This window comes from Megascapheus bottae, chromosome X (genome assembly GCF_031878675.1).
Source record: "Megascapheus bottae isolate mThoBot1 chromosome X, mThoBot2.hap1, whole genome shotgun sequence".
Taxonomy (NCBI): domain Eukaryota; kingdom Metazoa; phylum Chordata; class Mammalia; order Rodentia; family Geomyidae; genus Megascapheus; species Megascapheus bottae.
The window spans coordinates 94,306,678-94,333,046 of NC_143547.1; the positions used below are offsets into that span (position 1 = coordinate 94,306,678).

The 26,369-nt window shown below is 43.1% G+C and overlaps 1 protein-coding gene across 2 annotated transcripts; it reads left to right on the forward strand.

Moving 5' to 3' along the window:
• The first annotated feature begins 1,009 nt into the window (after window positions 1-1,009).
• Window positions 1,010-12,009, forward strand: Zic3 (Zic family zinc finger 3). 2 transcript variants are annotated; one of them, XM_090327030.1, is made up of 3 exons: window positions 1,010-2,570; window positions 3,701-3,864; window positions 11,860-12,009. In XM_090327030.1, exons 1-3 carry the CDS (start codon window positions 1,514-1,516, stop codon window positions 12,007-12,009), a joined length of 1,371 nt encoding a protein of 456 aa, XP_090183156.1. In that variant the 5' UTR covers window positions 1,010-1,513. The 2 variants fall into 2 exon arrangements, with proteins under 2 accessions (XP_090183156.1, XP_090183155.1); XM_090327029.1 differs by lacking the exon at window positions 11,860-12,009 and adding an exon at window positions 4,719-6,861.
• Window positions 12,010-26,369: the final 14,360 nt, after the last annotated feature.

Consider the following 26,369-nt stretch of genomic DNA (forward strand, 5'->3'; position numbering starts at 1 on the left):
GGCGTTTACCCTATTGTGTCTGGTTGTGTGCCTGTTGGTGTTGTGTATAGCGCTGTTGGTGTCGTGTGTGCTTATTGTTGTGTGCGGGTTCGGCGTGTTGTGCGTGTTTCATGTAGGGTGCTGTGTTTATGGTGTAACGATCATGTTTCCTGCTGTGCGCTTAGATTGTGTTGTACATGTCTGGTGTGTCACAGGGCGAATGGGTAACAGCCGCGATTGCAACCGGTACTCAAACTAGAAGAGTCGGCTGGAGCCGGACGGAAGTGTAGGAGACCGGCTCTAATTGTAATCGTTTCTCCTAGTTTGGGCTTCTGAGGGTTGCCGACAACTCTGGCACCGGCAGCGGGTTGACCCAGGCTGGATGTGGGATCTTAGGGCCATAAGAACTGGCAATGGCGTACGGAGTGGAAGCAGCGGCTATGTCTAAAATAGGGGAAGGGCTGTGCTCACGCAGGGGTCTGCACGGTGATACTACCTAAGCAGAACATCTGCAGGTGGTGAGGCGGAGAAGACCCGAGCGGGACAGGGCAGTGAGCACCGCACCGAAATGAGGTGCCATCTCAGTGAGAAAGGGTCCTTGCCGGGCAGTTTCTTTAGTCAAGGTGGATAAAGACTGTGCGAGGGGTAGTCGGTCGGACTCGCTTAGAGCCAGGAGCAAGCTATAAAGCAGCCCACCTTTGCCCCGCTGCTTGCTGCGTAAAGCCTGATCTCCCTAGTTCCCTCCAGCCTGGCAAACCCCGCAGAGCCCAGTCGCAGACGCCCAGCAGCCGCTGCCTCACCTGCCAGGCGGCAGGCAGCTGCCCAATCAGCTGCGGTCGCTCCGCTGCGGCTGCCATGTTCTCAGCTCCGCGCTGCCAATCACTCAGTTGGTAACCAATGAGCGGACGGGCCGGGGGTCATGTGACTGTAGGCCAGATGGTTTCTCATTGGCGCGCGCCGCCGGGCCTCCCGCTCGGTTTATGTGCGAAGAGTGAGTGATTGACTTTATCAGTCCAAGGACATACTCTAGAGGCGAAGAGGCTGATACTCGCTAGGCGAGCGGCTAGGTTCGAGCTTGGCTACTACCCGGTGGCCACGGTCGGCCTCCCCCGCTTGGCGTAGTGCAGCAGGGAGGCCGGGACCCTGGGAGCCTCTGGGTCCCGCAGTTCCGCGCTCGGGGATAGAGGAGCTGTACCCGGGACAGGATTGGCAAACCCCGCCCTCCGTTTATTATTTTCCTTATTTTCTTTGTGCGCTTCTGTTAGTTTGTTAAAGCAGATCTAGTCCCAGACTCTTTTCTCCTCCCTCCTCCTTTTTCCCCACCCTCCCCCCACTTCTTTTTCTTCCCCTCCTCCCTCCTTTCCCCCCTGCAGGAGACTCTTCAGCGACGGAAAGTTGCAGCTCGGTATCGCCGAGGGGGTCTCCCGGCAGTGTCCAACAGCCGCCATCCCTCTTCAACTACGGCACTTTGGAGATCTTCGCCTGAACCCTCCGTCACTTCGGTTGAATTTTTGGCGTCCACAAATCCCCATCTATGACGATGCTCCTGGACGGAGGCCCACAGTTTCCCGGGCTGGGAGTGGGCAGCTTTGGCGCGCCGCGCCACCACGAGATGCCCAACCGCGACCCGGCGGGCATGGGGCTGAATCCCTTCGGGGATTCTACCCACGCTGCGGCCGCTGCTGCAGCCGCCGCCGCCTTCAAGCTGAGCCCAGCAACGGCTCACGATCTGTCTTCGGGCCAGAGCTCGGCTTTCACGCCGCAAGGTTCAGGCTACGCCAACGCCCTGAGCCACCATCACCACCACCACCATCATCATCACGCCAGCCAGGTGCCCACATACGGCGGCTCTGCCTCGGCCGCCTTCAACTCCACGCGCGACTTTCTATTCCGCCAGCGCGGCTCCGGGCTCAGCGAGGCAGCCTCAGGGGGCGGGCAGCACGGGCTGTTTGCCGGCTCAGCCAGCAGTCTACATGCTCCAGCCGGTATACCGGAGCCTCCGGGCTACTTGCTCTTTCCCGGGCTTCATGAGCAGGGCGCTGGCCACCCGTCGCCCACCGGGCACGTGGACAACAACCAAGTCCATCTGGGGCTGCGTGGGGAGCTATTCGGCCGCGCTGACCCCTACCGCCCGGTGGCTAGCCCGCGCACGGACCCTTATGCAGCCGGCGCCCAGTTCCCTAACTACAGCCCCATGAACATGAACATGGGCGTGAACGTGGCGGCCCACCACGGGCCGGGCGCCTTTTTCCGTTACATGCGGCAGCCCATCAAGCAGGAACTGTCCTGCAAGTGGATCGATGAAGCTCAGATGAGCCGGCCCAAGAAGAGCTGTGATCGGACCTTCAGCACCATGCACGAATTGGTGACTCATGTCACCATGGAGCATGTGGGGGGCCCGGAGCAAAACAACCACGTCTGCTATTGGGAGGAGTGCCCCCGCGAGGGCAAGTCCTTCAAAGCGAAGTACAAACTGGTCAACCATATCCGAGTGCACACGGGCGAGAAGCCCTTCCCATGCCCTTTCCCAGGCTGCGGGAAGATTTTTGCCCGCTCGGAGAATCTCAAGATCCACAAGAGGACTCACACAGGTAAGGGGCGGGGTGGGGAGACAGGTGTGCGTGGCGTTCCGCGAGTGCATCCTGCCACGGAGCCGACTTGGAAAGCGAGGGAGAGGGGTGGAAAGCCCCAGAGACCGCAGCGCTTCACCCGAGGCCGCTCCGACAAGAAGCGCAGTCCTGGTCTGTCCACCCCTCACCCTCCCCGCCCTGGGACTCTTTTTTTTTTTTTTTTTTTTTGCCCACTTCTAACTTCCCGGGCTGAGGGCTCTGTAGTCTCAGAAACTAATTAGAACCTTCTCGCGCCCAGGAACAAACTGGGGCCGCCTCTTTTTGTGTCCCTTTCTTGGTTGCTGTGAAGGGACTGCGAATGTGTTGAGAGCAGATTGCTTACAAGCGACTTAGCTCCCCTCTGCAAGCACACATTTCGGGAAGGCAACCATAGAAATGCTAATGAAAACTAACTTTTGGCTACTTCCGCTCTTTTTTACACTTGATTGGCACATCTCCTAATTAAATGACGGCTACTTTTGTTGAACGATTTTTATTTGGAAGTCCAGCTTCAGTTTAGTCCTCTCGGTGGAAAGCTAAAGTAGAAAAGGCACTACAGTTTTGTAGCCAGTACAGAACCTCTAGTGAAACTGTAGCCCCCGGGTTTATATGGGTTTTCTTTTTCCTTACATTAAATAGGACTACCAGGCCTATTAAATACTGGGATTACCAAAGCCTCTACATTTGAAAGAGGCAAATTAAAAGGTACAAAGAAGGGAAAGTACGGGATCTTCCTAGCCCTGCCCATTGTCCCGCTGGGCTGGTTGTATTGGCTTGATGGTTGCAGAATGTTCCAGTTTGGGGGAGCCCCGAGCCTGTTAGGGAGGAGCCACAACTTAGGGAAAACTTCTTAGAAGAATGCAGCTTTCTAGACCAGGGAGAACAAAGGGATAATCACGTTCGTTCGAGCGGGCCCTGCCCCACCCCACCCCGGGACCACTGGTTCCCAGCCCAGCGGGCTCAAACAACACTCTTTTTCTCCAGTGAAAAGATCTGCCCACAGCCTTCCCCTGTAGGCGCTCCGCCTGGAACTCAGTCTTGGGCTGATGGACTTTGGGAAGATTGAGACCCTCATCGCATTTCCCCCGTTTTGCGCTTATTGCCTTTTGCAGGTGAGAAACCTTTCAAATGCGAATTTGAAGGCTGTGACAGACGCTTTGCCAACAGCAGCGACCGCAAGAAGCACATGCATGTGCATACCTCGGATAAGCCCTATATCTGCAAAGTGTGCGACAAGTCCTACACTCACCCCAGTTCCCTGCGCAAACACATGAAGGTAATTACCTCTTTATTAGCGCTCGGCGGTTTGTAAACACTCGACCCTACACCAGGCCGCGGAACGGAAGCGCCCGCGCTGCCAACCCTCTGTCCTCCACGTTAAATCCGATTTGCTCCAGCGGTGACACCTTGGACCCATTTTGGGGGTGGGGGTGGGGTGGAGGAGAAGAGAGTAGAATTGGGAGGGGGGAGAGATCACTGGAGGAATTATCAATCAGTCATTTACTAGAAAGCTCAAGTGGAGCTCGCCAGGGCTGAAGGCTTCCGTGACTGCTTCTTCCTGGCTCGCTCAGCCTGCCCTGGGAATGTAGAGTGGCCGCGCCGAACCCGGGGTAGGGTCATTGATTTGGTCCCAGCCTTCTCATAAAACAATAGGCCGGAGGATCAGGATCTGATTTCCCACACATTTATCTGGCATTCCAAGGCCCCCCCGCCCCCCACAGCCTGGGTCCCAGTTCCACTCTTCTCTGTACCTGCTTTCCTACCCCGAAAGCAGTCTGGTGAAATCTGGGCCCCCAAAGAGTAACTGCTTATTCTCTCCATGAACGGAAAAAGCCTGTTCTAAATAGCATGACTGAAAGGCAACCAATGCATTATTATAATTATTTCATTTATAGTACCAGTCTTAGGATCAAATCTAGTGTTTGTTGAAAATGCTGGGCTAGGGGGTAGATGGGGGGAGGTGGGTTCTAGCACCAGTCATGGAGAAATGTAAATGATCACCGTGTTTCTCTCTTTAAGTGGGTCACTGGGCCGTCTTGCTCTTATAGGGCTCAATATTGGGCACTTGTTTTTGCTTGCACATTGCCAGTTGGAATTATATTCATTATAATATATACATGTTAATTTTAGGTTCATGAATCTCAAGGGTCAGATTCCTCCCCTGCTGCCAGTTCAGGCTATGAATCTTCCACTCCACCCGCTATAGCTTCTGCAAACAGTAAAGATACCACTAAAACCCCTTCTGCAGTTCAAACTAGCACCAGCCACAACCCTGGACTTCCTCCCAATTTTAACGAATGGTACGTCTGAGGACAACCAAAATGCATTTTCAAAAGAAAACTGAGACCAATCAGATGGAAATGGAGTTTGAAAGCAAGAGGCCATATAGAGGGCTACCTGCTGTTCATTGCAATGGTCCAGGAAGGTTTGGGGGCAAGATCCAAAAGTAGCCATACCCTTTTCTCAGGATTAGAAAATATGTTTGGCATTCAAAGGATTTTTTTAAACAAAATCTTTTCACAGCTTTTTTTTTTCTGCCCCTTCCTCTTGCTCTTCGTACACCCCATTCTGAAACTCCTTCAGTTCGTTTTGACACATGTCCTGTTTCTTGAGGAAGTTATAGAAGGCTTGGTGGTGGTGATGTTAAACTGATGGAAATTCTTCTTCGCCTTAGTGGTGATTGTTGAAACTCTCACAGTCTTAAACCATGCCAAAGTCCTGTTATGTCTTGAACTTTTCTTCCAAGCATTACTCTTGTGAATGTATCTTTGTCTAATGGGGTCGAAACTGTTGTTCAGTAATTTTTCAGGCTGAGGATATGATGTGACTACACAGATTGTGACGTTTAGTATACAGTTGCCTTTTGTAATAACTTTTTTTTGTAAATACATATCCGTTGATGCCATATTTATCGTTTGTAATTTAATTATTGCTGCAAGTGCCGGGAACTGAACAATATTTATGGATAAATGTTTTCTAACAAATTCTGTACAGCTTTTGATTATAACTGCTTTAGCATTAAAATTTTATTGTTTTGAAAGAACACAATTTACAATTTTTGAACCACTGACTTTTTCTCTTGTTTTGTAACAGCCTCCTTCTCCAAAGAGGAGACATGAGCATAATGAATTTTGTTTGTTGGTATTTATAACTCACTCAGATCCCTTTTTTAATTGTTAAATTATTTTTCTATTGCCGTAAAGATCCCTTACAGTGTCAGTTTCCATCTGGAAAGACCCCCCCTTTTTTAATTTCTAGCTCAGATAGTTGTTTAACTGCGAGTTTAAATGTGTTTGTCCTGGATTTTCGGCATGCAAATCAAATATTACTGATCAATTCAGTTAGTGGCCATGACATCTCAATCTTATACTTCAAAGATTGAGAAGCTGGATTTAATCATCCCTGCCCTACATATAGAAACATAAGGTAACCTAATTAGCTTTATGTCCCTTAGTTTTTTATTACCTTACATAGAAATGAAAATTGCGGCAGGATGCATGTCTGTTCTATCTAGAGATCACCCATATACCTATATATGTTTGTATCTATGACTTATCTAATCTGCCTACCAAATCTATCTCACTCTATATTTTCAAAAGATAGCATATCTCTGAAATTGAGGTGATGAGCCAGGCCAGTCGAGTAGTGCTTATTTGTGGTTAAAGTGCTTCTTAAAAGTAACATAGTCCATTTAAATTCTGGAATGGCAAAGGCTGATTTGTTTGCTGTATATAGTTAAATTCATAATATGACAATTATTCATAATATTTATATAGCTGTGTATTAACTGCAGCAGATCCAAAATCATACTGTGGAAAGAAAAAAAATCATTTGCAAAATATGTTATTTTTAAAGTTCATTATTTGTAGGCAAAGATGTTAAGCGTATTGTTTCCATTAAAATCAATAACAATGAAAAATGGTTGTTTGCTTTTTGATAAAATGTTAACAATCCATTTAATCTTCAGTGAAGCAACTGTTTGGACAGACAGTTCTTTTTACAATGGTTCTTTGGAAAAGAAACTGGGGGGTTTGAAATGGGTCGAGTATTGAGACTTTTTATTAGGATGCTGTTGGTTATTGAGATACCAATTTGCATGAATAACTGCAAGGTGGAGATAAGGAATTGTAAAGTATTTAGAAATGTGATGAATAGACTTAAGTACCTCTTGCTATTTAAGGGGCAATGCTCTGAGTTTTGGTGTCAGTCAATTTTGATGGATATGTATATATTCATTTTAAAATTCTAGAATTTTGTTGACTATTCTTTTGGAAGAAATAAAGTCTTGGCACATACTATTTATAAGATTTTCGTATTTTGGTGCCTGATTTTTTCCCATGTCAAATAAATCAAAAAATGGAAATGTATAGGGAATTTACAAAGATTCAAAGGAAGTTCTATTTCCAGAATACAATTGAAGCAATCTTTTTTTGTTATCTACTGATCTTTGTCAATAGATAATTATTAACAGTTTCTAATTGTAAATTGGTTTGGAGGCATTTTTTCTATTAGTAAAGAATGGTGTCCTTTGCACTTTACTCCACCAATATCAAAGCCTGAGTGCCATGAACTGAGGGTGGGATGATTACAGAAATGATTATAGAAATTGGGGGATATTGAGGAGGTAACCTGGTCAGTCTATCACTCTCCCATATATTGCAGATTTGAACTTGACATTGAGGTTGCTAGAATAGATTATTTTTCAAGACTGTCCCTTCACTTCAAGTCAGAGACCATTTCAAATGCTCAGGTATTCAGCAAGTGTATATTCATAATAGTGGCTTTACATGTGTGCCACAGTGAAATTTAAATTGTGTGCATTTCTTTTAACTTATGAAATGAACTTTGGCAATTTACTGTTCTCACCAGTAGTTCTGTACTCTGGCTACAGTCCAATTGAACCTTTAATGGTTAGGTGCAAGATTCACTCAGAAACTTGCCTGCCCTATTTAAAATGTGAAATATCCTTCAGGAACGAAGAAAAATTTCATTGTTTCGTAGTTGTTTGAAATGAACAAAAGTTTTACAGGAAAGAATTGAGAATGCCCTAAGATGCCAATTAAATGGCAACAATGTTTTGCCTTTCTTCTGGATTATTTCTATTTTGGGTACAACACAGTTCCTAAAATTATGTCCTATGCTCTTGTCGTTTTTTGACCAACAAAACTATTGATTTTAGTTTTTTTTAAAGTCACAAATTTTCTTTTCCCATAATCTGGCTCTGGGAGTGCACATTCTTAATTGGAATTTTCAATAAATAAGCAATCATTCCTCAGTCATAAATGTGAAACTGAAATTCCAGGGTGGCCTCTTAATAATTTATTCTTTATTTTCATTTCTGCACCTGGTAAAAGCTTTGTTGAGGTCCATTAATATTATTTTCAAAATGAGTGACTTTGCATTAATTCCTAGTGTTAGGTGGAAAAAGGGGAGGTAGCTGTTCAGGTCCAGATATAAGTGTCCTCATCCTGTTTGGAAGATTAAAGATCAAGCAGGGTAGCCAGGGCAGTTGGTGTTAGGTAAGAAAAAGGATGGTGGGGAGTTGTGGTTGAGCTTTAAGTTCACAAAGCCTTCCAGGAAAGTTCGTTATGTTCTCCACTTGTCTTCCATTGAGTATCCTGCCCTCCCCTTTCTAACTACTGGATTTTTCTTCCTGCTTCTGTCTGTCTCTCCCTATTTCATACGTGCTTCTGTAGTTCTCATTTCTGTAAAAGAAAAACAAAAAGGGAAGAATTTTAAGGTGATGTTAATGTGTTAAGTTTCTGAAACAATGTCACCAGCGAGTATGCTTATGTCCTGAAGAGGGAGTTCTTGGGTTCTGGCCCGTAGGCTGGCCCAAATGTCCATTTTCGCTTTGGCCTGGGCCATAGCCAGACATCTCTGAGGTCGAGAGTCTGGTATGACTGTCTTCAGGTCGTTTGTTGGTCCCTGTCCACAGCAAATTGTAGGAACTCCCGGTTGATGCTCGGGTGTGGGGAGGAACCTCATTTCCTGAGGTCAATTCTCTCGTGGTTTCTGCGCGCTGACCCTTTGACCTCCACCTACAGGGCCCTTGGCGGCCTTAAACCCGCGGTCGCCAGGGCTCCAAGGACGCTTCGCGCCCCATCGCCTCCCGGCCTCATTAGGCTCGCGGGTCTGCAAAACAAGAATCAGCCACTGCCTAATCCGGACCTGGGGGTCAATATGAGCCCAAACAATGGTGAGCTCCGAACGCTATAGTTTAGCCATAGCCCCAAAGTAACTGTAGGATTTTGTTCCTTAGGCGATAGGGGGAGGGTGGGATGGGGTTGGGAGTGGAAGATACTAGTGGGGTGCCCAAAGGCTGATCGCTGCTACTCCTGGTCTCCTCTGTTCTCCCTCGATTGTTTTCCCAGCTTCGGGAATAAAGGGGGCAGGAAGGCCCGAGGTCTGGTGGGCAGCCGGCGCAGGGCCCGAGGGTCGACCCAAAGGAGGCCTCCCTCTCGCCGGGAACGGACTTTGAAGTGGGTTTTTAGCGCGCACGTGTGAGAGCCAGGCCAGAGCCTGAGCGGGGACCCGCTGGGAGGAAAGAGGCGGCTCCGGCCCCGGCCGCAACCCCTCCCCTACTCCCCGTGGCTCCAGCCTTTTCAAGCCTTGGCTGTACCGCTCCCCCACCCCGCCCCCCATGGCCGCCCCGCGCAGGCGCAGTGCTGGCCGCCGTCGAGTCGGTGTTCGCTGCGAGGGGGTGGAGGGGAAGAGTAGAAAGCGGCTTGGCTTTGCCACGTCTGGTCGGCCTCTCCGATCAGAGCCGAGAGGGAGGGGGCGATAGAACTGCGATGTGGGAAACAGGGCTGCATTTTGGGGGCGGCTTTCCAGTACGGAACATGGCGGCCGGATACGAACCCCCGCGTAGCTCAGGGGAAAAGAAAAAAAAAAAAAAAGGAACATCGACTTAGTCTAGGCTACCTGAGCTAGGGAGGTGTGTAAATTCCCTTGTTATTCCGCAGTCTCCAAGCCTAGCCAGAGAATGTAGATCGTGGCTGACGTTCGAATGTAACATTGTTTAAAGCAAATCAAATAAACGAAGGCACAGAAGGGTTTTCAGGGGGCGTGGGGTGAAGTTAGCGTATCCTTTGGGGGACTGCTGATCCCACCAGATGTAGACATAAAACCCACCCACCACAAGTCGACTCACTCCCTCAATCCCAACTTCAAATCTTTCCCCTTGGCTCCCAGGCATGGCACATATCATTTCCAATTGTGGGCCCCTGTCGGGATTCCACAACATGTTGAAATCCATAAAAATGTGTGAGTGGACACTGCACACACAATAGCAGAGCCGTGACAAGAACGGACAAAAATGACCAAATGAAGTCCCTGAGCTGACCAATAGATATATACTATACAAGAAGATCAAACCCCACCCGTTGTCCAGATGCCGTTTTCTAAACATCTCATTTAAACGTGATCCTGCGGGGAAAAAATAGCCATTGTCGTAGCTTTTGTATACCACCACACAAAAGCTGGAGGGCTGAAATTCGGGAGGTGGGGGCGGGTAGAAAACAGCCACAACCGCGAAAACTTTCATTCAACTTTGCTTAACCATGTTAAAGCTCCCCCTGTGCAAAAATCTCTAGTGGCGCTGGAGCACTCACTTTGTGCTTCCTGCGCTGGAAATATACCACAAATGAACATTTACTCCTGTCTTTCGTTAGTGACCCGAGATCGCAAAGTATAGGTTATAGCCATTCCCTACCCCCAGTTCCGGGCAAAAAAGAGCCACATTACTTATCTAGATTGCTCCAGGATGGAGACCAACTTTCAAAGCAAAGGACTGTAGTGGGCTTGCCCAGAATCATTTGTCTCCAAGGTGTGGGGAACTTTCCAGACTCCACCTTCACTAGGACCCCAGGTGGGTGGGCAGGTCATTAGCAAGACTGACCCTGATCGGGGAGAAATCTACAAAACAGCGCCTTTATCTGCAGAGAACAATTGATGGGGATGTCTTTCCTCCTTTTCAGTGCACAAAGAAGACAGCTCGAGAGCAAGAATTTGGACTATGCATTTAAGTTAGGCTTTCCATTGGAAACTCCTGAGCAATTAAAATAACCATGCCAAGTAGTATTTTCACTTCTCTTTTCTTCTGTGTGATTTCTGCAAGTCAAAGGAGCTGTAAGCTCTTTGATAATTTGAAAACTTGTTTTGAAATTACCACCAAACTGATTTTTTTTCCTTTCTTGTGGGCAGTTCCCTCATACTTACCCATTCCTTCACTGGGATAGTGTATTCAATTTTTGCCCCCCCCTCCAAGATCAAAAGAAGTAAATGGATGACTGCTGTATACTTTATTTTTTCCGTACTGTAGTGTGAACTCTAAGGTTTTGAGATTTTTGGGGGGTTAAATCTCTAAATACCAAATGTGTAGAAAAGAGAAAAACAAAACAAAAAAAAAGTGTTACACTACAAAAGGTTTAGCCATTGCTGGCTCTTAAGGATTTGTGTCTAAGAACTGCCGAATCTGGTTTGTGTCTTTAAAATCAAACTAAGATGCACTCATCAGGGTTTCTCCTGCATTTCTCCAGTGTTCTGTGGGTAACTCAGTAGTGTAAAACGGGTTTATTTTCATAAAAGTTAGCTACGTGAATACATTTTCTACCAAATTATGCACGTGCTTAACTGTCAGCGCTGTTATATTTGTTTGAAAGATAGTCACCATGGGCACACAGCTTTTTCTCACTGGAGTTTGGTTTCTCTCATAATTATTGGACCATTTAGCTTGAAACACTAAGTTTTCAGGAAACATTCAAAATGGGGGCTGAGTCCTCATGCTTCTTGGACTAATGTTACTTTTGCCCTAGGATAATACTTTGAAAATGACAAACCCTTCTGCTTCCAAATATCGATATAAATGACAAGAATATGACACAATTCTTTTTTTTTAATCTAACAAACTAGACAACTTTGTATATTTTTATCCTGATCACAGTTCAACCTGCTTATCAATCAGATGACTAGAGAGCAATGTAGCCTTTATAGCAACTATAAAAATACCTTTCACCAGATGGCAGGTTTCTAACGTTTGATCTCTAATAGGGTGTATATAACATCTAGTATGCTTTATGAAAATACAACCTATGTAAAGACCACTTAAACTTCAGGTGCTAACAACATAGAAGAAAATCCTTTCTTCTTTTATTATAAACTAGCCATTTAAAAGTAAAATGACCAAGAAACATTTTATAGCACTTTTTTTCTATAAGAAAATATGACCTGTTTTGACCTATCTGCAGTTCACCTTTTGTTTTTTTGCCAGTGTTGTCCTGCATGGTATCCGGGACAGTCTCTAATTCCTGATGAAGAACTTGACACTGACGTTGGTATGCAGCAACCAGCCCTCCATAACACTATCTATCCTAAATGCAGGGCTAATGCCGAACCTACTGTGCAAGAAATGATTTACTGATGAGTTTTCTAAGAAAACCACATCAATTTGGATGTCTGTTACCTTTGAAGTGATCATTTTTAAGAGTGGTAGCTTCTTCCCTAGCTATGAAAACACTATTTTCTTCTTTGGGTGTGTTTCATTCTGTGATGAGCAATCATTTGTGAGATGGAAAAGCAAAAAAGCTTCCCTCCCCCCACCCCATCCAAGTTAGAATTTCTAAGTGGGAATATGAATTCTGGACTAATTCATAATCCAGTATGCATTATCTCATGCACTAATGCTGATCATTTTCAAATCTCTGCATTCCACATGGAAACACAAATACTTCTTAGTTGATGTTTGTAATCAAAACGCAATGCCAAGGATCCCTACAATTTTAGTTTCACATAAATAAAGCCATTTAAGTTATTTCTGTGATTTTTTGTTTTATTCATATAACCATAGCTGCTAAATAACCTCGAGGAGCCTGTTGAATCAATAAATTTGTAGGTTCATTTCATTATGGTATAGATGACTTTTCAGGGGGCAACCAACTTGGGGAAATGTCCAGTAAACAAACCCCTAGGAACTATTTTGAGCTCTCAGTTCTTCACACCCAGCCAGTGGCTCAAGGTCAAAGGCTGGAGGGGTCATGCAAGAATTCACAAGCTTTGATTGACTTGGAGTGTATTGGAGGAACAGAGCCAGGAGTTTGGATGATAAAAGAGTATTTGATGCTGACCATGGTGGCTCTCATCTGTAATCCTAGCTACTCAGGAGGCTGATATCTGATGATCACGGCTCAAAGCCAGCTCAGACACCAAAGAACATGAGGCTCTTACCTCCAGTTAATCACTAGAAAACTGGAAGTGGAGCTGTGGCTCAAGGGTAGGTTTATAGCCTTGAGCTGAAGAGCTCAGGGACAGCTCCCAGGCCTAGAGTTCAAGCCCCAGGACTGACAAAAAAATCACCAATATTGCCCAGTTAGAATTCACAGGGAGAAACTAGATTCAAATCCTTGCAGTTGTCATTTACAGAGTATGTAATTTGCTGGCCAGTAAATAACATTACTTGGAAGACCTAACTTCTTTACAAAAGAAACTATTTAACCACATTGAAGTATGACATCTGATTGGATGTGTTGATAATAAAAAACAGAGATGTTTCGTTAACTTCTGACCAAAGACACATTGAATAAAGACATTCAGTTAAGCAACATCAGTGATTTCAATTGACTTGTCAATCGCCAGTATGTAGCTGCCATCATGTTTTTACTTTCCTAACAAGCTGATATCCTACATCTGATGCCAACAACTCAGGTCCTTCAAACACATGACATGTTTGATAAAGAAATCTTTTCAAAATCATTAGGCACTTCACCATTTGTCTTTTTTTCTAGCATAGCAGCTGGGCATCTGTTCTATTATACCTCTACTCCTTGATCATTTCAGAGCCTTCCATGATTTTTGAGCTTGATTTGCTGTTATCTCAAAGATGGAAAAATCAACCTTCTTCCATGCAATGTTCGCAGTTGAGCAACAGAAGACAATCTGTATATCTAAGGCATTCTTTTTCACGTTGTGAAAGAGACAAAAGGAAGCATTTTCAGAAAGATCAACTGATTAGAAATATTGTGAGCAAAATTTTGTAGGTGGAAGGAAGGAGCACTAATGCAGGCAACACATTAAGTGTATCTTTTTGTCGTCTTTGCTGTGGGTTTAGGCAACTTTGCACCATTTTCACAACGTCATAAAAGCTTTAGAGATTTACAGGATCTCTGAGCTGGTAAAATAAAATGTCACCTGGTTCAACTGGTAAACATGGATGCAATTCATTCTTGAGTGAGCCCCACTTAAGTGTATAATTTTCTTATATGAATAAAATTGAGGAAGTATTAGTCTCTGGTTTGCAAATGTTTGAGTTGAATGTGTCTGGCTCCATTAGATTTCCGTTACTTGAATATTGACTAATTGCCTAATACAAACCAATTTTAACACTGAATATAAGCCCTAAGGCTGATCATTTTATATAAGATAATAGTTGGAATATGTCTACTTGAATTTCATAATGAAGAATAGTAACCAATTCTTTCATTTTTCAAAGAGGAACAAAAGTCTAGAAACACTTTTGAATCAGAAATAAGCCTGTCGTTTTTCTATTACCACAAATGCTAAATTACAAACTAAATTCTAATTGATCAATGCCAAATCTTGATACACAAGAAATATTTTCTACATTCTATGGTTATTTCTAAGTATTATAAATTGATCATTCATTTACAGTGTAAATATGGTAATTAACATGAAATCATTCTGAAAAGGTAATTGTGCATTTGTTTCTAATTTGTACTCCTTTCTTTAAATGTATGCCTTCAGGCATTTTTGTTGGGTTGGGGGACGGTTCGCCCTGTAGCCTGCATTAATTGAAACTTCCTTGGCTACACATTTGGAACAGTAAAGGACCAGTGCTGTGTATGTACACATATCCAGGGGTTTAGTTTCAAAGCACATGAAGTACTCTGGTATTCAAAACTAAATTGTAGTCGAATCAGGAAAGAAGATTTCTTAGCCAAAGCAAACAATAAAAGCTATTTCTTTGATGTTAGAAAACTATTGCAACTGCTATGTGAAGTGTGCATTGCATAACAAATATTTGTGTCTCATTTTGATCCTACTTTTTTTGGTTTTAACTTTTTTGTCTTGCTCCCCAGTCTGGTCTTAAACTCCTAGGTCCAAACTGTGCTCCCACCTCAGCATCCTGAGTGCCAAGGCTGCTGGTGCAAGCTGCTATCCCCGGGCTTATGATGTCTGGTTTGTAAATGTGCTATCTACAATAAAAAAGATGGATATTCTCACCGATTCTCAAGTTAATCTTTGACCTATTCTGTCCTATCATAGACTTTTCTTTGCTCTAATGTAGCTAAATTCAAGGCACAATCTAAGGACTATCCCCCCAAACTTCTTTAAGCTTTGAAGAAAGTCCCAAGGCTTTTTGATACCTTTCTCCTTTATTTCCACCAGACAATCCAAAACCCAGAGTCAAAACATCAGTCATGTCAGAAAAGTTAACATTGCCTGCTGAAGCGCTCCCCCCAACCTCCCTCCTCTTTCTTCCCCTCCCCAGATTTGTGTGCTGTCCCATAATTTCTTTTGCTCAAAGCTATCACTCTACCATTTCAGCCAGGGTGCCCTTCTGGTTTTTTTCTAAGTAGTTTATTTGAAATTAGTTTGTTGGAGAAAAGAGTCTCCGATCTTCCTGATCAGGCTGGCTTTGAACTGCCATCTTCAGATCTTAGCCTCCAGAGTAGCTAGGATTACAGGCATGAGCCACCAGCACCCAGAGAGAGTCTAATCTCTTCTCTTTAATTAATCACTTATCTTTAATTAATTCCCAAAATGCTAGAAGTGGAACTGTGGTTCCAGTAGCCATGAGCATACAAAAGCAAGGACACCCAAGTGTTGGGGGATCAAGTCTGTAATCCAAGCTACTCAGGAAGTTGAGATCTGTGGGTCAAGATGCAAAGCCAGCTGGAGCAGAAAAAAATCTCTTATCTCCATTTAATCACTAGAAAATTTGGAGTGGAGCTGTGGCTCAAAGTGGTAGAATGAATATAGCCTTGAACAAAGACCTCTGAGACAGCACCCAGGCCCTCAGTTCAAGCCCCAGGACTTGGGGAGAAAAAAGTAAGGACAGCAATTCGGCCTCTTCAGGTCAAGCCCTAGGAATGGCACACAACCGAAGAAAACATTCAACATTGATCATGAAATTATTGTGCATATTTAACCAGAGTAACCATTAAATAAATTGGATGTTCTACCATTGTCAGCTGTTTCCATGGACAAATGAAGTAGAGTTAAGAAAATTAGTTAGCTGGTTGCTAAAGAAAATACGAAGTTTGAACCGTCTATGAGTTTGACTTTACACCATCTACATTAACAAATGAGTGCTGAATGAATACCTCAATTACACTTTTTTTGTTAAGCATTTCTACAGAGTGATGGTGGTCATAAGTTAGGCTGATATATGTGGGCTATGGCATGGGGCACCTGTATAAAAATTTCTCACACTAGCTGGGCATGGTGGCTTACGTCTACTCAGGAGGCTAAGATCTGAGGATCAAGGTTCAAAGGGACAAAAGGACCTGGGATTCTTATCTCCAATTAACCTCCAGAAAAGGGGAAGTAGGGCTTGGCTCAAGGGTAAGGTGGTAGCCTTGAGCTGAAGAACTCAGGGACAGTACCCAGGCCCAAGTGTAGGCTGGTAGGCTTGAGCTGAAGAGCTTAGGGACAGTGCGCAGGCCGAGTTCAAGTCCCATGACCCACCAAAAAAAAAATTCTCACACTGAGCCCAGATAAACCAAATGAAACTTAACACTTCCAAGACCTGAGGCGCTTTCAGATAATTGTTCCAATTCAGTCTACGATAAGTTTTACAACTACTTTTTTTACAGGAAATGACAATAATAACATTTCCTACAACTCTTTAGATAGGTTGGAACAATCTATCCACTTGTTCACTGGTGATATTTTTAGACTAAACATGTTGAAATAGCCTGTTCAATTAATAAACGTTAAAATGACTTCTTTTTTTTTGAAATATTTGCACCATTGCAGACAATTGTCTCATTTCTCTCGACTTAATTTTGCTGGTGTCACTTGCCAACTAGTCAGAGATTCATAAATGTAGATCTAGGAATAAATTGGTATCTACAAGCAGGGGGTAGAAGTCCTCAGCATGTGTTTGTTTGATTTAACATTTAACTTAAATGCAAAACCTAAGCCTTTTTATATATCTGATCATTTCCCGTTCATTATGCCAAAAGTCCTCCTCTAGGCTTCTGCAGCTTTCTGTGTCAATGATCACGGCATATTAAGAATGGTAACATTATAAATACTGTGCTGTCTTAACAAATTCTAGCACTTCCTCAAATCAGAAAATAAAATAATGCCCTAGCTTTTTCCGTAATGAGTAAGAACAATAATTCTTTCACTTTCATGTTTCTATAAGACAGACATTTCAACAGCACTAGTTGGGGGAAAAAGAATATTAAACTTAACTTGTGTTGAGCTTTATGGGTTCTAAAGGTTTTTTCCCTCCATTCTATTAAAAAAATACCTGTTCAAAAGTAGCAAGTACAGATCCTTCATTTCAATGCAGTGCTTTCTGCTGAGTCTATTCAATACCAGCAATTCCAACTAATAATGAGTTTTTGTCCCAAATTTCCCTTTTCAAATTTTAGCTTACTTCCAACTCACCATTTTATTTTCCTGCAGAGTGAGTGATAATTAAGGGTTCCCTGTTTAACTTCTCAGAAGTTTATTCCATTCTTTTCTGTTTAAAAAAATTAACTCACAATGTAATCAGATAATGGTATCACAACAGTGTTTGATGACCCAATTACAGATGCCAAAGGCATGCACACCTTGGCTCTTTCTCCAGATGTCTAGACAAAATAGGCACAGTCCTTGTGTATCTCTTTCTTAAGCTTTGGGAAGTTCAGATGGAGCCAGAGGAGCTCTAAAATTATAGAGTTGGGGCTGGGGATGTGGCTTAGTGGAAGAACTCACAATAAGCATGCATAAGGCCTTGAGTTCAATCCCCAATATCAGAGTCAAATTATACTGTGCCAGAAATTAAGCCTCTGATCTAGATGCTCATTGCAGGCAGAAATGAAACAAATGGACATATATTAGGATTTGTTGAGCAGGGCCTCTCTGGATCCACCTCCAACAACCCTCCCACCTCCATAAAAGGAGTAGGCCTTTGTAAGGCAAGAATCTTTTCAGAACCACACCCCACCTTCCTGATCTTTCTCTATTTTGCTTTGTAAAGCTCACTCTTATCTCAGTGTAAAGTACTGGTTTTCAAGTAAACCAACCAAACCTAACCAAGTTAGATAATTAGGAAAATAATGGAAGAGTGAAGAAATGGTATTGTTAACAATCAATTATGTTTTATTCTCCACCCCTCGAGAAAGCAACTGTATGTTTGACTTTGTTTTCCATTTTTGTTTGAGCCTTAAGCAATAATTTTTTTTTTCATTCTGCAAACTATGCTCAACCCTATGTTTGTATTTTTGTCTCATCTGCTCTCAAAACAGGCACATTTCCTTTAAACAGCATGCTAATTCCTATCAAGCTGCTTCTATCTTGAGGACAAAGTAAGACAATATTTACATAAATGCAGTTTGCAGAAAAGAATTGTACAAAATCAGACAGATAGCCCTATTTAGTCTGTGGCTTCTGGCTTTTTTTTTTTTTTGCCAGTCCTGGGCGTAACCTCAGGGCCTGAGCACTGTCCTTGGATTTTTTTCTCTCAAGGATAGAACTCTACCACTTGAGCCTCAGCACCACTTCTGGCTTTTTCTAAGTATGTGGTACCAAGGAATCGAACCCGGGTCTTTGTGCATGCTAGGCAAGCACTCTACCACTAGGCCAAACTCCCGGCCTGCTTCTGGCTTTTTTAGCATTTAAAAAGTTATTTCATGAGAACTTTATATTTTACCTGTCCTGGTCCTTGAACTCAGGGACTGAGCATTGTCCTTGGATTTTCTCAAGGCTAGAGCTCTACCACTTGAGCCTCAGCACCCCTTCTAGGTTTTTTTCTATGTATGTGATACTGAGGAATCGAACCTGGGTCTTCGTGCATGCTAGGCAAGCACTCTACCTCTAGGTCAAACTCCTGGCCCCTTGAGAACTTTTTGAGTGCATTATTTACTTAATGTCAAGTTTGCTAAATCCAGCTCATCTACTATAAGTTGTTCAACTGGTTACATACTTACTTTTGTGGATTGCAATATCACACTAATTCTGTAAATCTAATGATTTCTTACACCATTTTAGTATTGATTTAGAAGTTTTTCATTGTCAAATTTTCTACTAAAAGTTCCAAAACAACTTTTTTGTGTGTGTGTGCTCTTACTAGGATTTGAACCCAGGACCTGGGCACTGTCCATTAGCTTTTTTCAGAGAATGCTAGTGCTCTACTAATAGAGCCATATCTCCAGTTTTGGCTCTTTTTTTTGGCTGGTTAATTGGATTTAATAGTGTCAGGGACTTTTCTGCTTAGTCTGACTTCCAACCATGATCTTAAGATCTCAGCCTCCTCAATACCTAAGATTAAGGACATGAGCCACAGTAACCTGGCTCAAAACAATTTTTAATGAAGCAAACAATGAATTACATACAGAACATTTGCAATAAATTATAGCGTTTGCTGCTCTACTCCAACCTGATATTTAGGAGACTACAAATATGACAAATCAGAACATTTTCAGTAGTTTAGGTACTCATTTCCACATTCGTAAGTGCTAAGAGATTCAGTTGAAAAGTCATCTTTGTAGGCTGAGTCTTGTAATCTTGTCTCCTGGATTCTGGAGTGGATTAGGATGGGAGGTGGGTAGGTAATTGCTAATATTGTAAATTGGCCCCCTTCTTACTGGAACTGTCTTCACATAGTTTTCCTTGGCAGTTTGTGAACTTGCCCAGGTTTTTAAAGCATTTCCTTGTGGTTACATGAAATGCAATTTCCTTTGTATTCTCAGTTCCTTTTCTGCTGTTTTCAGAATAGGACTTAAAAGTAAAAGACCTGATATTTTCCATCCTAAAAAGTTGAAATGACAGATTTCACGAATTAAAGTGTAACAATACACACATTAGCCTTTCAGTGATGTTTGTATCCAATTGCCACAGTATTTCCCAAAAGTCTTAACTCAGAACATATTGGTGTACCACATCTTTAAAATATAAATATTCACACATGGATTTGATTATAATATGCACACTAAACAGAGGCAGAGTACAGTAGGGCTTCCAGAATGCAGTAAAACCAGAGAACTTCCGGTTTGAGTGTGAATGTTTTTGGGCCTAGGAATTTTATCTTGGAATAGCAAAGACCTTAGGGAGAGTTAGTTCCACGGGCTTGCTGTGGAGGCAGAGCCTGCAGTAATCATGAGTGAAGAAGCTTGTTAAGATTCCCTGCTATCAGAGAAGGCAGTAGCACATGTGTGCTTTTAATGCCTGCATTTCCTTCCCTCAAGAGAAGAGCACATAGTCAACCCTACATTAATAAAGTCATATCCCTTTGTTGTGGTTTCAATACCCCCAATGCATGTGCTCAATGCATTATTGGAACATTAGTAATCTTAAGAGACCAAATATTTGCAGTTCTTGAAAGACATTTGATGTGAATCTTTATTATTGGGCTGAGGGAGGACGGGGGAGAGTAGGTATAGGAGAAATTTATATCAATAGTAACTTATCAAACTTCTGGACGTATAAAAATAACCAAAGTGCTTTAGAAAATTCAGCTGGAGGACGCTGACAGGAAAGGTAAAGGAATAAGTAGGAGAAAAGAAGATTCTTGCTTGTATCAGGTTTCAAAAATTTTTAGTAGAGATGTATAGATAGTTTAAAATTAATGCCTAACACTTCATTAAAAAAATACATGTGCTAGGGAGGATCTGGTGGCTTACACCTCTAATCTTACGTACTCAGGAGGCTGAGATCTGAGGATCATGGTTCAAAGCCAATCCGGGAAGGAAAATCTATGGGCCCATTAATCTACAATTAACTACTAAAATTAAAAAAAGAAAAACCAAAACAACAGCAAAAATACAGAGTTGAACTGTGGACACCATCCAGGCTCCGAGTTTAAGCCCTATGGTTAGCGCACGCACACACACACACACACACACACACACACACACACACACACGGAAATATACAAATATATGAGCACATGCAATTCAGTTGTCTTTGTTCAAGCTTCCAAATTTAGTACTGGTTTGAATTCAAGTTAATTGTTTATTATTTTCTAAAAATGCTGCTTTTAAAAAATGATTACCAGGGCTAAAAAGATCCAAATTGACACTTTGTCATTTCTCTTGGTGTTGCTGGGAATCTAACCCCAGCTTTGTACACGCCAGGCAACCACTCCTAGCCCCTAATTGCAATATATTTATCTTAGGCATTATTGAATCTGAGTGTCTGAAACAGGAAGACACATATTTTAGTTTTTGAATCCCAAGGACATGCTGTGGTTCTATTACTAATTAGAATGATCTTAGTTCTAATTTTAACTGCCTGCCTTTTTTTTTAACCAGTCCTGGGGACTGAACTCAGGGTATGAGCACTGTCCTTGGGCTTTTCCTCAGGGCTAGTGATCTACCACTTGAGCCACACCACCACTTCCAGCTTTTCTATGTATGTGGTACCGAGGAATTGAACCCTAGTTCCTGTGCATGCTAGGCGAGCACTCTAACTACTAGGCTAAACTCCAGGCCCGTCTGATTTTTTTTTAAAGAAAAAAGTTTAAAGACCTAATAGAAAAGCCTCATGTGCCAACATGACTGTAGGTCATCACCGAGTAGAGAAAATAAGAATTAGAAGACACAAAAATGTAGCAAAGGCTGTTCTTTTTTTTGTCGGTGGTGGGGCTTGTACTCTGGGCCTGGGCGTTGTCCCTGAGTTCTTCAGCTCAAGGCTGAAGACCCCTTGAGTAACAGCACCACTTCCGGTTTTCTAGTGGTTAACTGGAGATGAGAGTCTCAGAGACTTTAGTGTCTGGGCAGTATGTTCATTTTTTATAGAGATTGTTTGTTCTTGTATTTTTTGTTTTGTTTTGTTTTACCATTGTCTTAGGACAATCATGCTTGTATTTCTTCTCAAATCTTTTTTTTTTCTTTTTTGCCAGTCCTGGGCTTAAACTCAGGACCTGAGCATTATCTTCGGACTTTCTCAAGGCTAGAGGTCTACCACTTGAGCCACAGACCATTTCCTGTTTTTTTTTTTTTTAATGTATGTGGTACCAAGGAATCGAACTCCAGTCTTCATGCATGCTAGGCAAGCACTCTACCACTAGGCCAAACTCCTGTCCCGAAAGCACTTAGCTTTTTATCATTAGAAAATTTTATTTCATCTGTTTGTTGATGTAAATAGGGTGTACAGAACTTTCCTTTTTCTAAAGATGGATTAAGCTTGGATTTAGGCAGATGAAGCTACTGGCACAGGTTTCTTTTTTCTTTTTCTTGACTAGACTCAGTATTGAAAAGTAAGAGGGAGGGCTGTTTTGAGTTGATAGAAAGGTTGTGACAAGGAACTGGGCTGGACCTGGTTGAGTGCTGTCTAGACTGGATGAAAGGCACTCTCAGTATCATGTGAGATTAAATAAGTCAGCTTTTGGGAAATGGACTGTGGACTCTTGCGATTTCATGTCTGGCTTAATGTTATCTGGAGTTGAGAAGTGGGATTTCCCAAGAAGGAAATGGAGGATCTCAGTGTCAATCTCTCAGGGGTGGAGAAACGAAGCCAACCATGTGCATGCGTGTGTGTGTGTGTGTGTGTGTGTGTGTGTGTGTGTGTGTGTGTGTGTGTGTGTGTATGCTGATCCTGGAGCTTGAACTGAGGACCTGGGCACTGTCCCTGTGCTGCTTTTTCCTCTCTCTCTCTCTCTGTCTCTCTGTCTCTGTCTCTCTCTCTCTTCTCCCCACCTCCCCCCTCTCTCTTTCTTTGCTCAACATTAACACTCTACTACTTTAGCCACAGCACCAGTCCAGCTTTTTACTGATTATTTGGAGGTAAAAGTCTCACAGACTCTCCTGCTTTGGCTGGCTTTGAACTCCACTCCTCAGATCTCAGTCTCCTGAATATCTAGGATTGCAGTAATGAGTCACTGACTCACAGCGTCAACATTTTTTTTGGGGGGGGGGCAGTCCTGGCGCTTGAACTCAGGGCCTGAGCACTTTCTCAAGGCTCGAGCTCTACCACTTGAGCCTCAGCACCACTCTGGCTTTTTTCTATGTATGTGGTACCGAGGATTCGAACCTGGGTCTTTGTGCATGCTAGGCAAGCACTATACCACTAGGTCAAACATCTGGCCCCAGCTTCAACATCTTTTTGATTGGCAGAAAGGGAAGACTTCCTCCTCTTTTTTTGCAGCCACTGGGAGTTGGATCTGGAATCTCAGGCATGAAAATGCCTGACTTCTATCTGTGTGTGTTTTGACCTGGTACCTGCCTGTTAGCATGCTGCCAGTAGCTAGTCTGGAAATAAATGTAAATTGCAAGCTAGTAGTTATGTAAAGCTACTACCTCTGTTGTCTTCATTGTACCCACCATGTATTCTGTTAGGGTTCCTTAAAAACTGCATGTAGCCTTGGTTGGGGATATATCTCAGTGGTAGAGCACTTGCCTACCACGTATGATGCTCTGGGTTTCACACCACGACCCCCTCCCTGCAGTACAAAATAGATAAATAAATAAAATTCAAAATAAAACAGAGCCAGACACTGGTGGTACCACCTGTCGTCCTAGCTACTCAGCAAGCTACTGTGAAGATCACAGTTCATTATTAGCCTTGGCAGAAAAGTCCATGCTACTCTCATCTTCAATTAACTACTAATATCCAAGAAGTGGAATTGTGGATCAAGTGGTAGAAAAAGTGAAGAGAAAGCTGAAGGCTCTGTCTTCAAGCTCCAATACTGGTCTAATAGACAAACAAAGAAAAAACAGAGAAAGTGATAATAAAATACTTGGTGTAAATTGGCTCTCATACATTATATACTCTACAGAAAATGTTTTAAGGAAAAAGTTCTTTTTGTACAGATCTCCTTTGTATAGCTATAGCCTTATTTTACGAATTTACGGTTTGTGAAAATATGTCTTGTAACAGATTATGCCTTAAAACGTTAAAAAAAATAACGTGGTATTAAAGTAGAATTTGAAAAATATTGTGAGCGTGGTTCAAAGCCAGTCAGGGCACTAAAATCAGTGAGACTCTTATCTCCAAATAACCACCAGAAGGAAACGGATGTGGTCCTGTGGCTCAAGTGGTAGAGTGCTAGCCTCAACTTGAAGACCTCAGGGACAGCTCCCAGGCCCGTATTTCAAGCCCCACGACCGACTGTAGATATTCAGCTTCTACCACTTGGATAATTCTAGAATTGTGGCTGTCAGTAAGATACTGTATGTTTCATCCTAGCAGCTTCTTGTTTATGTCACATCTTGTGAATGAGGACATGTCACAGTAAACTGCTACCTTAATTTCTATGACTTGAAGGTATCTATTTTATGAGGATTCTCAAACAATATGCAGTATTACTTTTTAAATATCTTTCAGATATAGTAAAAGAAACCCAAGGATAGATTTCCTACCATTTGAGCCTCTTATTATAAGCCTTTCCCACCACCAGGTTTACTTGACCTTGGATGTAGTGGATTAGAGCCCTCAAGTGTGAACACTTACTTCTCTTTCCCGGGAGCTGTTAACTTCAAAGCTTGGGGGGGGGACCATTTGCATGGTAATATGGTTACGTACAAGGTCTAAGAAACAAACAATCATAAAGTGACTTCTGCCCATCCTTCCCCCACACAAATGATCTCTGTGCATTTGTCCATTCATTCCTAGCTGCACTTCCCTGCCACTCCTTCCAGGGAAAGTATTTTCTTGATTATTTTACTTCCTCAATTGTCCCCTAGTGAGAAACGACATTGGAGAACTGTGCCTTTGGCCTAGCAGATGAGCACAAAGCCACTTTGTCTGTGGTGTGAGTTGAACTTTTCTGAAATTTGAGATCCACTCCTACTTGGATTTGAACTTTGAAGACCCAAACTAGGAAATTTCCATAAAAGGTTCAAAACACATAAAAGTCCAACCCACTGATTTGGGCTGACAAGTGAGGCAGGTTAAGAATAACTTTACTCAACGCTTCAGGATGGTGAACCTTGATCCCTGCAAACCCTTCACAAATATCTGCTGTGTGTCCCAAGGGAAACTGGAGTGAGCGTGAGGATAAATCAGTGCAACCTATCTCCACCACTGAAAAAGCAAATCAAAGCATGGCCTAGTGAATATCATCCTTCATTCAACAGCTAATGTCTGTGAAAGACTGTTAGGTTCACAGCAGTGTGGCAAGCACAAAGAAATATAATTGTAGTGGTGCCTGCAGGAGGCTGGTGCCTGGTGAACACGGTGGTATCCAGTGGAAGCAGCAGTGGTACCCAGTGGGGGGCATTGGTGCATGGCAGGGGGTGAGAACAGGGAATGAGGAAGAAATGGTGTATGCCACATGGTAGCAGAACTGGACAGCTGACAGGGTGAGAGCATAAACACTAGTGAGGTGCTATTTGGAGCCTGCCAGAAAGACTTCGCAAGAAGACAGGGTCTTTTAGGCACAGATGAGACAAAAGTCAGGCATGTAGACCTGTGACTCTATTGGACACACACAGGATGGCAAAGCCAGAGGAAATTTCCATTCTATAAGTTATACTCTTAGAAGAGCTTCCACAAACATCTGAGGGACTTGCACACATGGCAATTCAAATGGGTCCGAAAAGGGACAGACAAGGAAAGAGTTGGAGGAGTTTCATGTCAAAGCTTTGTGGAAGGCTGTGGAAATAAGGGGCATCTATTAGCTGTGCAGATAGATGTGAAGACTGAGCAGTGTGCTTTGAGCTTGGAGGCAGAAAGGGCTACCAGGTAGGGTCTTGGGAGTTGCCTCTGAAACTATATACTGGACTAGGCTATGGGGAGAGAGGAAGTCTGTCCAGCCTGCCTCCAAAATAGCTGGAATAAATACTGTAGAAAGGAAAATGTTGAAAGTTTTGTACCTGCCTAGAACAGAAGAAGAGCTTGTGGGACAGGAGGAAAAACTGGGGACTGAGAGAGCCACGAAATGGTCAGCAATTGAGGAATAAGGAATGGCTGGATGCTTAAGGGCTAGACAACCAGATAAAGAACCTGGAAGGGTAGAGGATGCAGATCAGTGGTTAGGGCCATGTGCAAAGCCCTACATTCCAAATACATACACACAAACATCACCAACACACACAGGATACACAGTGGAAGTGAAAAGAAAGGAAGAAATAAACCCAGGGACATAGGAACGGTAGTACTGGCTGATAGTTTTGAACTGGCTCAGAGCTCAACAGAATGGAGATTTTGATCTTGATTAACTGTAAGACAGATTGACAAGAAAAACAAGGCACTCCTTAGCATTGGAATTATATTTTCAAGTAACACTGACAACATATTTTGTTATAGTCCTAGCTACTTAGGAGGCTGAGATCTGAGGATTGAACGTCAAAGCCAGTCCAGGCAGAACAGTTGATGAGACTCTTACCTCCAATAAACTGCTCAGAAAAAGGCAGAAGGGACACATGGCTCAAGTGATAGAATGATAGCGTTGGGCACAAAAAGGCTCAGAGACAGTGCTCAGGCCCTAGTTTAAGCACCAGGACTGGGAAAAAAAATTACTGAAACAGTCATCTCTTTCGTTTTCCATGTTTCTCCCATCCCTCCAGCACGATACAGCTCAAGTCATTATTAAATTTCTATGAGTTGTTACAAACATATATTGGTGTTTTCATTTTTTTGCCAGTCCTGGGCTTGAGCTCAGGGCCT

What these genes read in the sequence shown, in the direction of transcription:
- Zic3 (XM_090327029.1), top strand. Translation starts at nt 1,514, where the DNA reads ATGACGATGCTCCTGGACGGAGGCCCACAGTTTCCCGGGCTGGGAGTG. An exon ending in CCACAAGAGGACTCACACAG is followed by an intron (nt 2,571 to 3,700) that starts GTAAGGGGCGGG and finishes TGCCTTTTGCAG; the next exon opens with GTGAGAAACCTTTCAAATGC. An exon ending in CCCTGCGCAAACACATGAAG is followed by an intron (nt 3,865 to 4,718) that starts GTAATTACCTCT and finishes TGTTAATTTTAG; the next exon opens with GTTCATGAATCTCAAGGGTC.